Consider the following 13,305-nt stretch of genomic DNA (forward strand, 5'->3'; position numbering starts at 1 on the left):
AATGGGCTTTGGTTTGGGAGCTTGTGTGCAAAGAACTTGCTGCTAGAAATGGTTGAGGCAGCATGGCCTCTGCTGCCTAATAATGGAGCTCTGCCTGTGAAGTCAGTCACACCAGGTAATTAAACATTCATCATTAATCAACAAGTTTAATCATTCGTGCATGCAAAAAATATTTTCTCAATTCCTACTATGCTCTGGGCCCCCGAGACTCAGAGACACACAAAACATGACTCAGTCCTCAAGGAGTATATAGCCATAAGTAAAAATAGTGATGTGTGACAAGAACTCTAACTCTTCCTGATCTAAGAAAAAAGTTACCTCAGTCTTAGAGAGTCAGGGAACCCTTCACCTGATAGGTGGTAAGAGCTGAGACGTAAAGGGAAGTGGAAGTGATAGACATGCCAGACACATGCCAGCATGAAATAAGATGGGAAAACATGGCATTAAAAGCTCCAAGTAGGTCATCATGGAGCAGAGGTACCCATGGAAGGGTGACCTGAAATGATAAGAATGCTGGGCCCTGCTTCCCCCTGAAGGAAGTGAAGCTTTTCAGCAGAGAACTGTCATAGTCACATATTTGTTTCAAAGAATACCTTGTCAGGCAACAGAGAACATGAACTAGAGTTAGGAGGCAGTGAGAAAGAAATGAAGGGGCCAAGGCTGGAGATATGGAGACTACTTGGAAATCCACTGCAGAAATTACCAGGGTGCAGAAGAAGGAAATAGCAACCCACTCCAGTGTTCTTGCCTGGAGAATCCCAGGGATGGGGGAGCCTGGTGGGCTTCCGTCTATGGGGTCACACAGAGTCGGACACGACTGAAGTGACTTAGCAGCAGCAGCAGCAGTGATGTTCAATATTTATTGATCTAGACAGTCAAAAATTGGAAAAATCCTAAGTGTGGTAGGGTATCTTAGAATTTCTGTCAAATTGACTTGGTCTCAAGGGTTTGTTGGTGCTTGTCACTGGCAATTGTGACGTGAGAATTGAAATTGGCTTTCAGTTCAGTCAGTTTAGTCACTCAGTCGGATCTGATTCTTTGCGACCTCATGGACTGCAGCACACCAAGCTTCCCTGTCCGTCAACAACTCCCGGAACTTGCTCAAACTCATGTCCATCGATTCGGTGATGCCACCCAACCACCTCATCCTCTGTCGTCCCCTTCTCTCCCTACCCTCAATCTTTCCCAGCATCAGGGTCTTTTATAATGAGTCAGTTCTTTGCATCAGGTGGCCAAGGTATTAGGGTGTCAGCATCAGTGCTTCCAATGAATATTCAGGATTGATTTCCTTTAGGATTAACTGGTTGCATCTCCTTGCAGTCCAAGGGACTCTCAAGATTCTTCTTCAGCACCACAGTTCAAAAGCATCAATTCTTTGGTGCTCAGCTTTCTTTATGATCCAACTCTCACATCCGTACATGACTACTGGAAAAACCACAGCTCTGACTATATGGACCTTGGTTGGCAAAGTAACGTCTCTGCTTTTTAATATATTGTCTAGGTTGGTCATAGCTTTTCTTCCAAGGAGCAGGCATCTTTTAATTTCATGGCTGCAGTCACCATCTGCAGTGATTTTTGAGCCCAAGAAAATTAAGTCTGTCACTGTTTTCATTGTTTCCCCATCTATTTGCCATGAAGTGATGGTACCGGATGCCCTGATCTTAGTTTTTTCAATGTTGAGTTTTAAGCCAGCTTTTTCACTGTCCTCTTTCACTTTCATCAAGAGGCTCTTTAGTTCCTCTTCGCTTTCTGCCAAAGGGTGGTGTTGTATGTATATCTGAGGTTATTGATATTTCTCCTGGCAGTCTTCATTCCAACTTGTACTTCATGCAGCCTGGCATTTCTCATGATGTACTCTGCATATAAGTTAATTAAACAGGGTGACAATATACACCTTGACGTACTCCTTTCCTAATTTGGTGCCAGTCCATTGTCCCATGTCCAGTTCTAACTGATGCTTCTTGACCTGCGTACAGATTTTGCTTGAGGCAGGTAAGGTGGTCTGATATTCCTATCTCATTAAGAATTTTCCACAGCTTGTTGTGATCCACACAGTCAAAGGCTTTAGCATAATCAGTGAAGCAGTAGTAGATATTTTTTTGTAATTCTCTTGATTTTTCTGTGATCCAAAGGATGTTGGCAATGTGATCTTTGGTTCCTCTGCCTTTTCTAATTTCAGCTTGAACATCTGGAAGTTCTCAGTTCACATAGTGTTGAAGCCTAGCTTGGAGAATTTTGAGCATTACTTTGCTAGCATGTAAAATGAGTGCAGTTTGCAGTAGTTTGAGCATTCTTTGACATTGCCTTTCTTTGGGATTGTAATGAAAACTGACCTTTTCCAGTTCTGTGCCACTGCTGAGTTTTCCAAATTTGCTGGCATACTGAGTGCAGCACTTTCACAGCATTATCTTTTAGAATTTGAAATAGCCTTTGGAATTTGAAATTCCATCACCTTCACTAGCTGTTTTCATAGTGATTCTTCCTAAGGTCCACTTGGGTTTGCACTCCAGGATATCTGGCTCTAGATGAGTAATCACTCCATCTTGGTTATCTCCGTCATGAAGATCTTTTTTGTACAGTTCTTCTGTGTATTCTTGCCACCTCTTCTCAATATCTTCTGCTTCAGTTAGGTCCATACCATTTCTTTCCTTTATTGTGCCTGTCTTTGCATGAAATGTTCCCTTGGTGTCTCTGATTTTCTTAAAGAGCTCTCTAGACTTTGCCATTCTGTTGTTTTCCTCTATTTCTTTGCATTGATCGCTGAGGAAGGCTTTCTTATCTCTCCTTGCTATTCTTTGGAACTCTGCATTCAGATGCTTATATCTTTGCTTTTCTCCTTTGCCTTTCTCTTGTCTTCTGTTCTCAGCTGTTTGTAAGTCCTCCTCAGACAACCACTTTGCTGTTTTGCATTTCTTTTTCTTGGGGGTAGTTAGAATCACTGCCTCCTATACAGTGTTATGAATCTCTGTCCATTGTTCTTCAGGCATTCTATCAGATCTAATCTCTTGAATCTACTTGTCACTTCCACTGTATAATCATAAGGGATTTGATTTAGGTCATACCTGAATGGCCTAGTGGTTTTCCCTACTTTCTTCAATTTAAGTCTGAATTTGGCAATATGGAATCACAGTCAGCTCCTGATCTTGTTTTTGCTGACTTCATAGAGCTTCTCCATCTTCAGTTGCAAAAATATAATCAATCTGATTTTGGTATTGATCATCTGGTGATGGCCATGTGTGGAGTTGTCTCTTGTGTTGTTGGAAGAGGGTGTTTGTTATGAACAGTGTATTGTCCTGGCAAAACTCTGTTACCCTTTGCCCTGCTTCCTTTAGTACTCCAAGGCCAAGCTTGCCTATTACTCCAGGTATCTATTGACTTCCTACTTTTACATTCCAGTCCCCTATAATGCAAAGGACATTTTTTTGGGGTTTTTTGGTGTTAGTTCTAGAAGGTCTTGGAGGTCTTCATAGAACCATTCAACTTCAGCTTCTTTGGCATTGGCAGTGGGAGCATAAACTTGGATTACTGTGATATTGAATGGTTTGCCGTGGAGACAAAGAGAGTTCATTCTGTCATTTTAGAGACTGCACCGAAGTACTGCATTTCAGACTCTTTTGTTGACTCTGATGGCTACTCCATTTCTTCTGAGGGATTCTTGCCCACAGTAGTAAATGTAATGATCCTCTGAATTAAATTTGCCCATTCTGGTCCATCTTAGTTCACTGAATATTAAAATGTTAATGTTCATTCTTGCCATATTCTGTTTGACCACTTCCAATTTGCCTTCATGGACCTAACATTCCAAGTTGCTATGTAATATTGTTCTTTATGGCATCGGACTTTTCTTCCGACTCTGTGGACATGAGTTTGAGTGAACTCCGGGAGTTGGTGATGGACAGGGAGGCCTGGCGTGCTGTGATTCATGGGGTCGCGGAGAGTCGGACACGACTGAGCGACTGAACTGAACTGAACTGAACTTTTCTTCCATCACCAGTCACATCAACAGCTGGGTGTTGTTTTTGCTTTGGCTCAGCCTCTTCTTCAGTAGCATATTGGGCACTTGCCGATCTGGGGAGTTCATCTTTCGGTGTCAAAACTTTTTGCCTTTTCATACTGTTCTTGGGGTTCTCAAGGCAAGAAGACTGAAGTAGTTTGCCATTCCCTTCTTGAGTGGACCACATTTTGTCAGAACTCTCCACCATGACTCATCCGGCTGGGGTGACCCTACACGGCATGACTCATAGTCTCATTGATTTAGACAAGGCTGTGATCCATGTGATCAGTTTGATTAGTTTTCTCTGATTGTGGTTTTTGTTCTGTCTGCCCTCTGATGGAGAAGGATAAGAGGCTGGTAGAAGCTTCCTGATGGGAGGAAACTGGCTTTAGGCAGAGCTGGATTCAGGCTTTCAGGGTCTCTTCAGTCTCTACCGATCTCGCCTTAGCTCTTCTGTGTCCTGGCGTTACTCTCAGGCAGGCTGTCCTCTCACGGACACAGAGATGGCATTTGCAGCTCAGGATGTCTGCCCTGCCAGCGCAATGACTGTAGCAGAGAGATGTTGACCCCAAAAGTAGCTGCCACTCATCATAGAGCAACTGTGACAGATGGAACTCGGGTTATAAACCCATCTTTCAACTGAGCCATTGAAGGTAGAGTCCTCTCGGTCAAGTGCCCATCCTTGGAGGCATGGGGAGCTGGGGAGACAAGGGATCAGGACTGGCACCAATTCAAGCTGTCTGAATGGAACAGAATTGCATGGCTGGTTGGGAAGGGCAGTTAGTTCCACATAGCGATGCTGGCAGACCAGAACTAGAGGCATTTCATCTAATGGGGAGAATCCAGGTGCTGAAGCACTGTGCTGCTTTAACAAGCTGTGATGAGCTGTGGTTATTACCCCTAGAAAGATACCCGTGGCACATTGTGTAAGTGAAAAGAGAAATTCACAAAAGAATAGGTACAGTAAGATCCAATTTTGGTTTGAGGATTAAAAAGGCTCCATGAGTCTAGAAAAAAAGGAGCCTAATAGTAGTTATTTCTAGGTGGTAAAATTGATGGGTGACATCTTTCTTCTTTCTATCATTCTCTGTTGTCTGAGAAAAGTCATACACTGAGAATATGTTTCTATTTAAAGAAAAGAAAAACTTATCTAAGTTTTGACAGGACTTGATGAGGTCATAACTAGGTAGGTGAAGAGGAGAGAAGGAGATGATGGTTTTTCAGAAGCTGACGTCCCCTGGACTTGGTGACTGACTGGCTGTGGGGCTGCAGAGGGAGGCCAGCTGGCCCTGCAGTTTCTGCCCTTGGTGACCAGGTGGCATGGGGGTCCCCAAAGCTGCAGGGCCAGCTGCAGTTGGAGGCTGGCAGACATCTGTTAGACTAAATTTTGTACTTCTTAGAGATGTTTAGAACTGACTGTTTGAAAAATCAGACCTGGGAGAATTTATGCCATTGAAAGAAGGCTTAGTTTGACTTAATAAAAATTGTGAATTACATTTCCAAAGAGGCCATTATAACTGCCTGGTGAATATGGTGTATCTATCCCTCTTTTATTAAGTAGTTTTTAAGCTTCATGAGGGCAGAAACTCATCTTTATGTTGTAATTCCTCAATACCTAGCACATAAAATTGGTTTGCAGAAAGAGTCCTCTAAAATGTGTGTCAATTCAGGAAGATCCCCTGGAGAAGGGAATGGCAACCCACTCCAGTATTCTCGCCTGGAGAATCCCATGGACAGAGGAACCTCGTGGGCTACAGTCCATGGGGTCACAAAGAGTTGGATACGACTGAGCGACTGACACTTTCACTTTTCAAACTAACAGCAATTCTTCAAAAAAAGCATTGCAGGAGTCAGCTCAGAAACAATGCCCCTTCCAGTTGCTGCATATAGAAAAAATCAGCTTGGTTCCATATACATATAACATAAGTTGCTCAAGAAACTGAGGAAAGACTCCATATTGTTATTGTTCAGTTGCTAAATCACATCTGACTCTTTGTAACCCCATGGACTGCAGCACACCACGCTTCCCTGTCCTTTGCTTTCTCCCAGAATTTGCTCAAGCTCATGTCCATTGAGTCGGTGATGCCATCCAACCATATCATCGTCTGTCACTCCCTTTTCCTCCTGCCCTCGATCTTTCCCAGCATCAGGGTCTTTTCTAGGAGTCAGCTCTTTGCATCAGCTAGCCAAAGTATTGGAGTTTCTGCTTCAGCACCAGTCCTTCCAATGATTATTCAGGACTGATTTCCTTTAGGATGGACTGGTTTGATCTCCTTGCTGTCCAAGGGACTCTCAAGAATCTTCTCCAGCACCACAATTAGAAAGCATCAATTCTGAAGACTCCATATATATATTTATACTTTATTGTTCTTTCATGTATGGGCTTCCCTGGTGGCTCAGAGGTTAAAGCGTCTGCCTGCAATGTGGGAGACCTGGGTTCGACCCCTGGGTTGGGAAGATCCCCTGGAGAAGGAAACAGCAACCCACTCCAGTATTCTTGCCTGGAGAATCCCATGGACGGAGGAGTCTGGTGGGCTACTTAGTCCATGGACTGGTGGACTGGTTTGATCTCCTTGCTGTCCAAAGGACTCCCAAGAGTCTTCTCTAGCACTACAATTAGAAAGCATCAATTCTGAAGACTATATATATATATATTTATATTTTATTGTTCTTTCATGTATATCCTGGTCTGCCTTATAAGATTATTTTCCTGTAAAGCATGTTTACCATTATGGTTCACAGAGTCCAGAAAATAAGATACTTGGCGTCTGAAGCTGTGTATTAAAGTGCTTTAAGGAGGTTGGATTCTGGGAACAGCTGGTCTGACTCTGAATCCCAACGTTGCCATTTCCTGGCGTGTCAACTTGGATAGTTTAAGTGACTCTCTCTGTTTTCTCATCTGTACAAACATGTTATAAGGTTTTTGTGAAGATATAATGAAACGATCACTATAAAGCGCTCAGATTGTCAGCTATTTTTCTAAATCTCATTTGTTTACCTCCTGGGATGGAGTGACTTCCAAAAGTACAGGATTTCCTGTGTCTCATTTATGATGGGATTTCTTTGATTTACCTTGAAATGTAAATAACCTCCCTTTGAAGCCCTCCCAACACAGCTGAAGTTTGTGTTCCCTTCTGAAGGCAAAGCAAAAAACAAAGCTTGGCCTGAGGGTAGGTCTCCACAGAAAGGTCCTTGCAGATCCACCAGTCTGTGCGTGTGGCTTGTGGTTTACTATATTCAGCTTCAGGAAAGAGGCTTGTGTCAGACGGGGGCTCTTGAAGGGCTTGCCACCAGGCAGACACCCAACTCCTTGGAGGCCAGGCATACCTGCTCTGTGGTTACTTCCAAGTCCCCTGCCAGGCAAATCTCAGGTGAGCATCTGCTCGTGTTGCAGACTCTCAGTGTCCCGGGACAGGTCCATTGTGGCCTGGAAAGAGACGTGGCCGATCCACCTGGTGCTCGTGAAATGTGGCAGTGTGTTTGTAAGTGCTACCGTATTTCTCCTTAAGTCTCACCTGAGCTGCTTAAATGGCTCTTACAGGTTGTCAGTCCCCAGGTTTATACCTGGGGACAAGAGAAGAGTTGAAGTAAGGTGTGTGGATGGAAACTTAAGAGAAGAGCTTGTATGTGTAATTATTTCTTCATACAGTGCCCAAGTTAGTTTAATACCAAATGACCAGTCATAAAATGGTAAAAGCCCACCATTCCCCACAAGTGTTTTTGAGTAGATTGTTTACTTCCCCTCCCTCTTATTGTTCAAGCTGTGGGAAATCTTTGACACAGAAATATAAACAGACAAATTGTTTCTTCTTCTTGGGTCTTGATGATCATTTTCTTTTTGAAAGCATCTTAGTATATGATCTATCTTTCTAACCTGTTAAGTGTTTTAGATGCTAGATTATTTCATTTTTTTAAAACAGGCCCACCTAGAGACTAGATAACGGAACTGCAGAAACAAATATCTAAAGCATGGAGCTTTAGTCACCACATAAATTTTCTGAAGACAAAACCACAATTTCAAAGTTTAAAGCATCAGATAGATTATATTCCAGAATTTCTACAATGGATCAAAAGTTTTAGAAAGAGATTTTTTTTAAAACTGCCTTATCAACATTTCAAATGCACACAGGCTCTCTGCCCCTCCCCTAAATCCCGTCAAACCCCCTCCTCACCAGCTCTTCCAAAAGGGAGAGAAATAAAAAAGCGACCATTGCCTCTTTCTGGCAGTAGAATTTATTCAGTAATTTACTTTCCAGCCAACTGCAGCCATTGCCATTGCCTCTGGGCACTTGTTCAAAAACGCAGAAATGAAATAACAGATTGGCCAGACCGCACACAACTCCCCAGTCACAACCCTATTATCTCCTCGTTCTGTCACCCCCATTAAGCAGCAGCCTAGGAGACAGGATGGTGATCACAAGTATTTATGCAGCTCGTTCACGTCCACGGCTCGGGGCTCTCTGCCCAGCTCCCTCGTTCATCTTCTTGTGGGTGCCTAAGGGGGACCCGGGCCTTCAGATCCCTGGAGCATCTTAAAGGGCTTCTGTGCCCTCTTCCTGCCAGGGAGACTCCTGAGAAAACCAAAACAAGACACAGGAACCAACTTCCTCCTCCGGTTGTGGGTTGTCAGCCACCCACCTATGAATGAATAGGGTGGGAGCATCGCTGTGTAGATTTTATTAAATATTCAGTCTCTCTCCATTTAAGTTATTTTTAGTTCTGTTCAGGTCAAAGTCAAACCAAGCAGTTGCTTTTCCTGTGGTGGGGCCTCTGCGGGGTTGTCATCTTCTGCAGAGTTCTCTGGCCAGATGTTTGGAAAGGAGAGAAGGGTCTCTGTTTCCTCAAGAGAGATTGTTTTCTGATGGTTGCCTTCTGGTGAAATTCCTTTTTAAAATTATGGACATAAGAGATAAATGTTTGCGGAGGTTGTGGACTTGCTTTCTCTCTCTGTCAGGTGTTAAGACAGAGAAGTTTTAGGGACTTCTCAGTCCAGTGGTTAAGACTCTGCACTTCCAATGCAGGGGTTTGATACCTGGTTGGGGAACTAAGATTATCCCACATGTGGTGTGGCCCCAAAAAGAAAAGAATAAATAAATGAAAAAAAAATACAGAAGTTTTAGAATTCAAATGATGAATGATCCAGAGGAACATGCGTTTTCTCTTCCAGAGTTGTCTATTTTAGAGACTAGACATGGTTTCTTAGGTTGGTTGGCTTTTCAGAAGTGGTTCACATCCCAGTGAGCTTCACCTTTTAGTCTGTCTTCATTCCATCCATCCATTCAGAATTACATCTTTCATTAGTGAAAGATTCTTAGAGGCGGTGCAGATGATGTTGCCTGGTTCACTGGATGGTGAGCACAGCTGGAGTCAGAGGAGAGCGCGCAGGGTCTGCTGACGCTGTTGGGGATCGTGGACTTAGCCCTGCTCCCTCCAGATTTCCAGCCATTAGTTGGTATAAGCTGGATGAGGGCATTTCTGTCAGGAGCCAGTGTCTGTGCTGAGGAAACAGGATGGAGGGGAGGACACGGCTGAATGGTTTTTAAACAGATGGACTTTCCACTGAGAAAAGCAGGGTTGGGCTTAGGTTAATCCATCCTGGAGAGAATTAGTTCTCCGTGAAGGTGGAGTTGGGGCTGGGTGGGAGCAGGCTGCCCCCTTGAACCCCCTCCCAGGTAAAGAAAGAACGAGGTGACATGAAAACATTTAATTATGCCCGCGACAGCTTTAGTGACATTGGTAATGGTTGCTGTTTGTTCCTGCTGATTGAATTTTAACTGCCGTGTCCCGTCCTCTCCACACCAGCTCACACTCCAGACAACAGCTTCCTGGGCTTTGTGGTCGAGCAGCACTTGAACTCCAGCGACATCCACCACATCAACGAAATCAAGAGGCAGAACCAGTCACTCGTGTATGGCAAAGTGGACAGCTTCTGGAAAGTGAGTCGGCCTGTGTGCGTGCCTCTCGCTCTCAAAAGAAACTTGCCATGTAATTTAATTCAGCTTTGATCCAGGGAGTAATCAAACCAAGTGCCCACAGCTTAACAGGGTCTACTTAGAAATAAACAAGAACATGCGGGGATTTGGGCCGATGGGTGTTTGGGTGTCTGATCAAAGCTGTACCTGCTCATCTGTACAGTGGCTGCCCCACAGGGCCCCTCATCCTTTGCATGTTGAAAGTGACATTTGTCGGCTCCTCTCCCATCCTGGGCTTGCTTCCGGCAGCCCAGGCCCCTCAAAGGCTGCATGCGTTTCTGGAGCAAGGCATTGCACAGGGAGACCCTTTGCCAAGTGACTCATTTCCTGTGCCTTCTGTGAAATGGTTCGTAAGGGGAGGCAGCTCCCTTTGCCTGGGGAGGGCGTTGGCCCTCCCATCCTCTTGGCTTCGGTCACTCGTGTGGTCAGTACTCAACTAACCAGGGAAGGGAGATGCCTGCCTGGGCTGACGGCAGACAGTTTACTTGAGGACATCTTGGTTGAAGCAGCATTCTTGGCCTCAGGCTGAGCCAAGTTTTCCAAGAACATTGGATTGTTGGGCCCCGGGGGGAGCCCCTTGGTTCTCCTGGGTGATTTCCAGGCCCCGTCTGAAAAAGATAGGATAAAAAGGAACTGGATTGGGGGTGTGACCTGTCCACATGGCATGCAAATCCTCTTAGAAGGAAAGTCTTCCTTAGCATGCAGATGTTGCAAGTTTTTTGGAAGATATATTTGTACAAGACAGAACAGTCTCCAGGACTTGGAAAATATGCATCTTCCTAAATATAAAAGTTAACTTGCTTTCTGGAATGATCAGGGACTGTGCTCTCCTGGTCCCATGTCTCCCTTACTCAGGAAGTTGGAAGTCTGACCACTGAGGGAACACACGTGATGTACACAAAGAAGATTCCCTTGCTCTCGGTTATCTGACCTCGTGTTCAGAAAAGGGAAAGCACTACCACCCCCTCTTCAGTTCTAACTGCTAACTATATGGAAGGGACAACACGTCAGCCTGTTTCCAGGGAAGCTAATTTATTTCCAGATAACTGCCTTTGCTGTAAACAGCTAGAATCCTGTTTTGGTTTAGTACAGTGGTTCTCTGGTGGGGACATCGGGCAATGTCTAGGGACAATTTTGGTTGTCGTGACAAAGGGTAGGGACCCCTGGCGTCTACTGGGTAGAGGTCAGGGATGCTGCTGAACCACCCAAGAGTGCACAGAACAGCCCCACAGCAAAGAATGACCTGGCACAAAATGTCAGTAGTGCCGAGGTTGAGAAACTAGGGCTGGTTAACAAGATTTATTTCCTAATATATTATTCCATGTGTTCTCCTCTCAAGTTAAATAAAATCAGCTGAGATTATAAATGGTTACTTAAGATGTTCCCCTGAATGTATCCATCTTTGTTTCCTTTGTGTCAAAATCAGCCCTTTGTGAATGGAGCATTTTTCAGCTCTTCTGGAGTAAAATAAAACCAACTGAGGTTATAAATGGTTACTTAAGATGTTCCCCGAATGTATACATCTTCATTTCCTTTGTGTCAAAATCAGCCCCTTATGAATGGAGCATTTTTCTGCTGCCATTCAGGTGAACTTGGGTTTAAAAGTGCACATTGGATATTGCCATTCTCTGCTTCATTGTAAAATAAGTGGATCGTAGTATTGGTTTTAAGACTTTCAAAGCTGGTTTTAGTAAGACTGGAGCTCTTAAAAAAAAAAAAATAGTAACTCCCTTCTCCCTCCTGTACCTTCTCAAAAAAAGGTAGTTTGTATGTCCACGTGGACTTGAAACTACATTGGTTTTAGACCCAAGTGCAGCTTCCTCCTAGGTGCTTCTGGCAGCTTTTTCAGTTTCAAAAGGGTCTTCCCAGCTGACTCAGTGGTTAAAAAAAAAAAATACAACTGCCAATGCAGGAGACACGGGTTCAATCTCTGGGTGGGAAGATCCCCTGGAGAAAGGCATGGCAGCCCACTCCAATATTCTTGCCCAGAGAATCCCATGGACAGAGGAGCCTGGTGAGCTACAATCCATGGGGTCGCAAAGAGTCAAACATGACTGAGCGATCTAGCCCTAGAAAAACAAAACAGTAAATTGGTTCTGAAAGTTCTTCAGCCACCTTTCTTGGACAAAGTAATACTGCCACTAAAAGGATGATTTTCATGATGCCAATCAGAATCCTAAACTACTAACCATGTTGGCCCAAGAGATTTGGGGTGTGATTTGGAAATCCCTCCAAAACTCCACAGGTTACCTGACCTCCCATGTGCTGGAAGTATTACAAAAGATGGAGTAGCAGGGAGTCTACTTTAGAATTTGAGTGCCAAAAATCTGGGATATTGTTTCCATTTTAATGCATTATAACTACCCAATATTCTTTGATGCAAAAGGCCCCAAAAGATGAAAAATACCCTAAAGTTTTCACATAAATTTAGGACATCCTCTCAGGCTTTTGAACACTGCACAGTATATGAGAACTTAGCTTCCTCTTTCAAATCTTCCCCATCCTGTAATGCCTAGTGGATGTTCATAGAAATCAGACACACCCTTTAAGTGCAGTGTTATTACAGTCAAGTTTCCAGAGTCATGTTCAACACCGACTTCAGCAGGAAGGTCAGTGAATTTTTTTCTCATCCCTTGTCCCTTTCTCTCCTCCTACCCAGCATTGCTGAGAAGGAAAGTGACGCTGTCAGTCCTGGGGTGGGGAAGGGGGGGTTGGGACTGCAGTGAGTGCTTGTGGGCAGGCACAGGTTTGGACCCGATGACTCAGGAGGTCCTCGCTCACCCTGAGATTCTAGACTCACTGAAACTCTGAAGATAGCTGCGAGGCTATTACTCCTACTCCACATACTCCCAACCTTCTGAGGCATGTGATTAGGGAATGCCACCCCATGACCCCTCCACCCTGGGCTGATTGGCCCAGGGGGTGTCCTCTGGCTCGAGGCAGCCCCAAGCTCTTCAGTGGTTGACTGCCCTGACTCTGGCTCAGAAGGCACACTGGATCGATGGGCTTCTTCATTTGACATTGGAAATTAGAGGGGCAGTGAGCTATGGGCACAGAAATTGAAAGAACGTGTCCAGTGTTGTGATGAGGCCAAGGCAGAAGCCTTCCAGGAGGCCAGCGAGGAGGAAGCAAGACCAGTTTAGAAAGGGAGAGGGTGCTGTCGAGAGGATGATGGGGCAGAACCACGGGGAGGAGAGGTCCCACATGAGAGCCATGGGGTGCCTGGGTCGGGGGGTAGGGGCAGGTAGGAAGGCAGCCAGGCAGAAACCACCCATGCAGCCTGGAGGCAAAGAAAGAGAAAGTAGCTGCTAGAGCTCCTGGAAGCTTTCTTTGTGTGTG

General features: G+C 44.7%; 1 protein-coding gene across 9 annotated transcripts in view; it reads left to right on the forward strand.

Annotated features, from left to right (window-relative positions):
• Positions 1-13,305, forward strand: part of MGAT5 (alpha-1,6-mannosylglycoprotein 6-beta-N-acetylglucosaminyltransferase) — a 407,856-nt gene that overhangs the window by 284,899 nt on the left and 109,652 nt on the right. For all 9 annotated transcript variants that reach the window (XM_088829001.1, XM_088829003.1, XM_088828985.1 and 6 more), the window contains one exon: positions 9,797-9,930. In XM_088829001.1, coding sequence (XP_088685127.1) covers positions 9,797-9,930 — 134 coding nt within the window. The remainder of the gene's footprint in view (positions 1-9,796; positions 9,931-13,305) is intronic.

This window comes from Moschus berezovskii, chromosome 2, assembly GCF_049115385.1.
Source record: "Moschus berezovskii isolate FMDL1 chromosome 2, NW_MosBer_1.0, whole genome shotgun sequence".
Lineage (NCBI taxonomy): Eukaryota > Metazoa > Chordata > Mammalia > Artiodactyla > Moschidae > Moschus > Moschus berezovskii.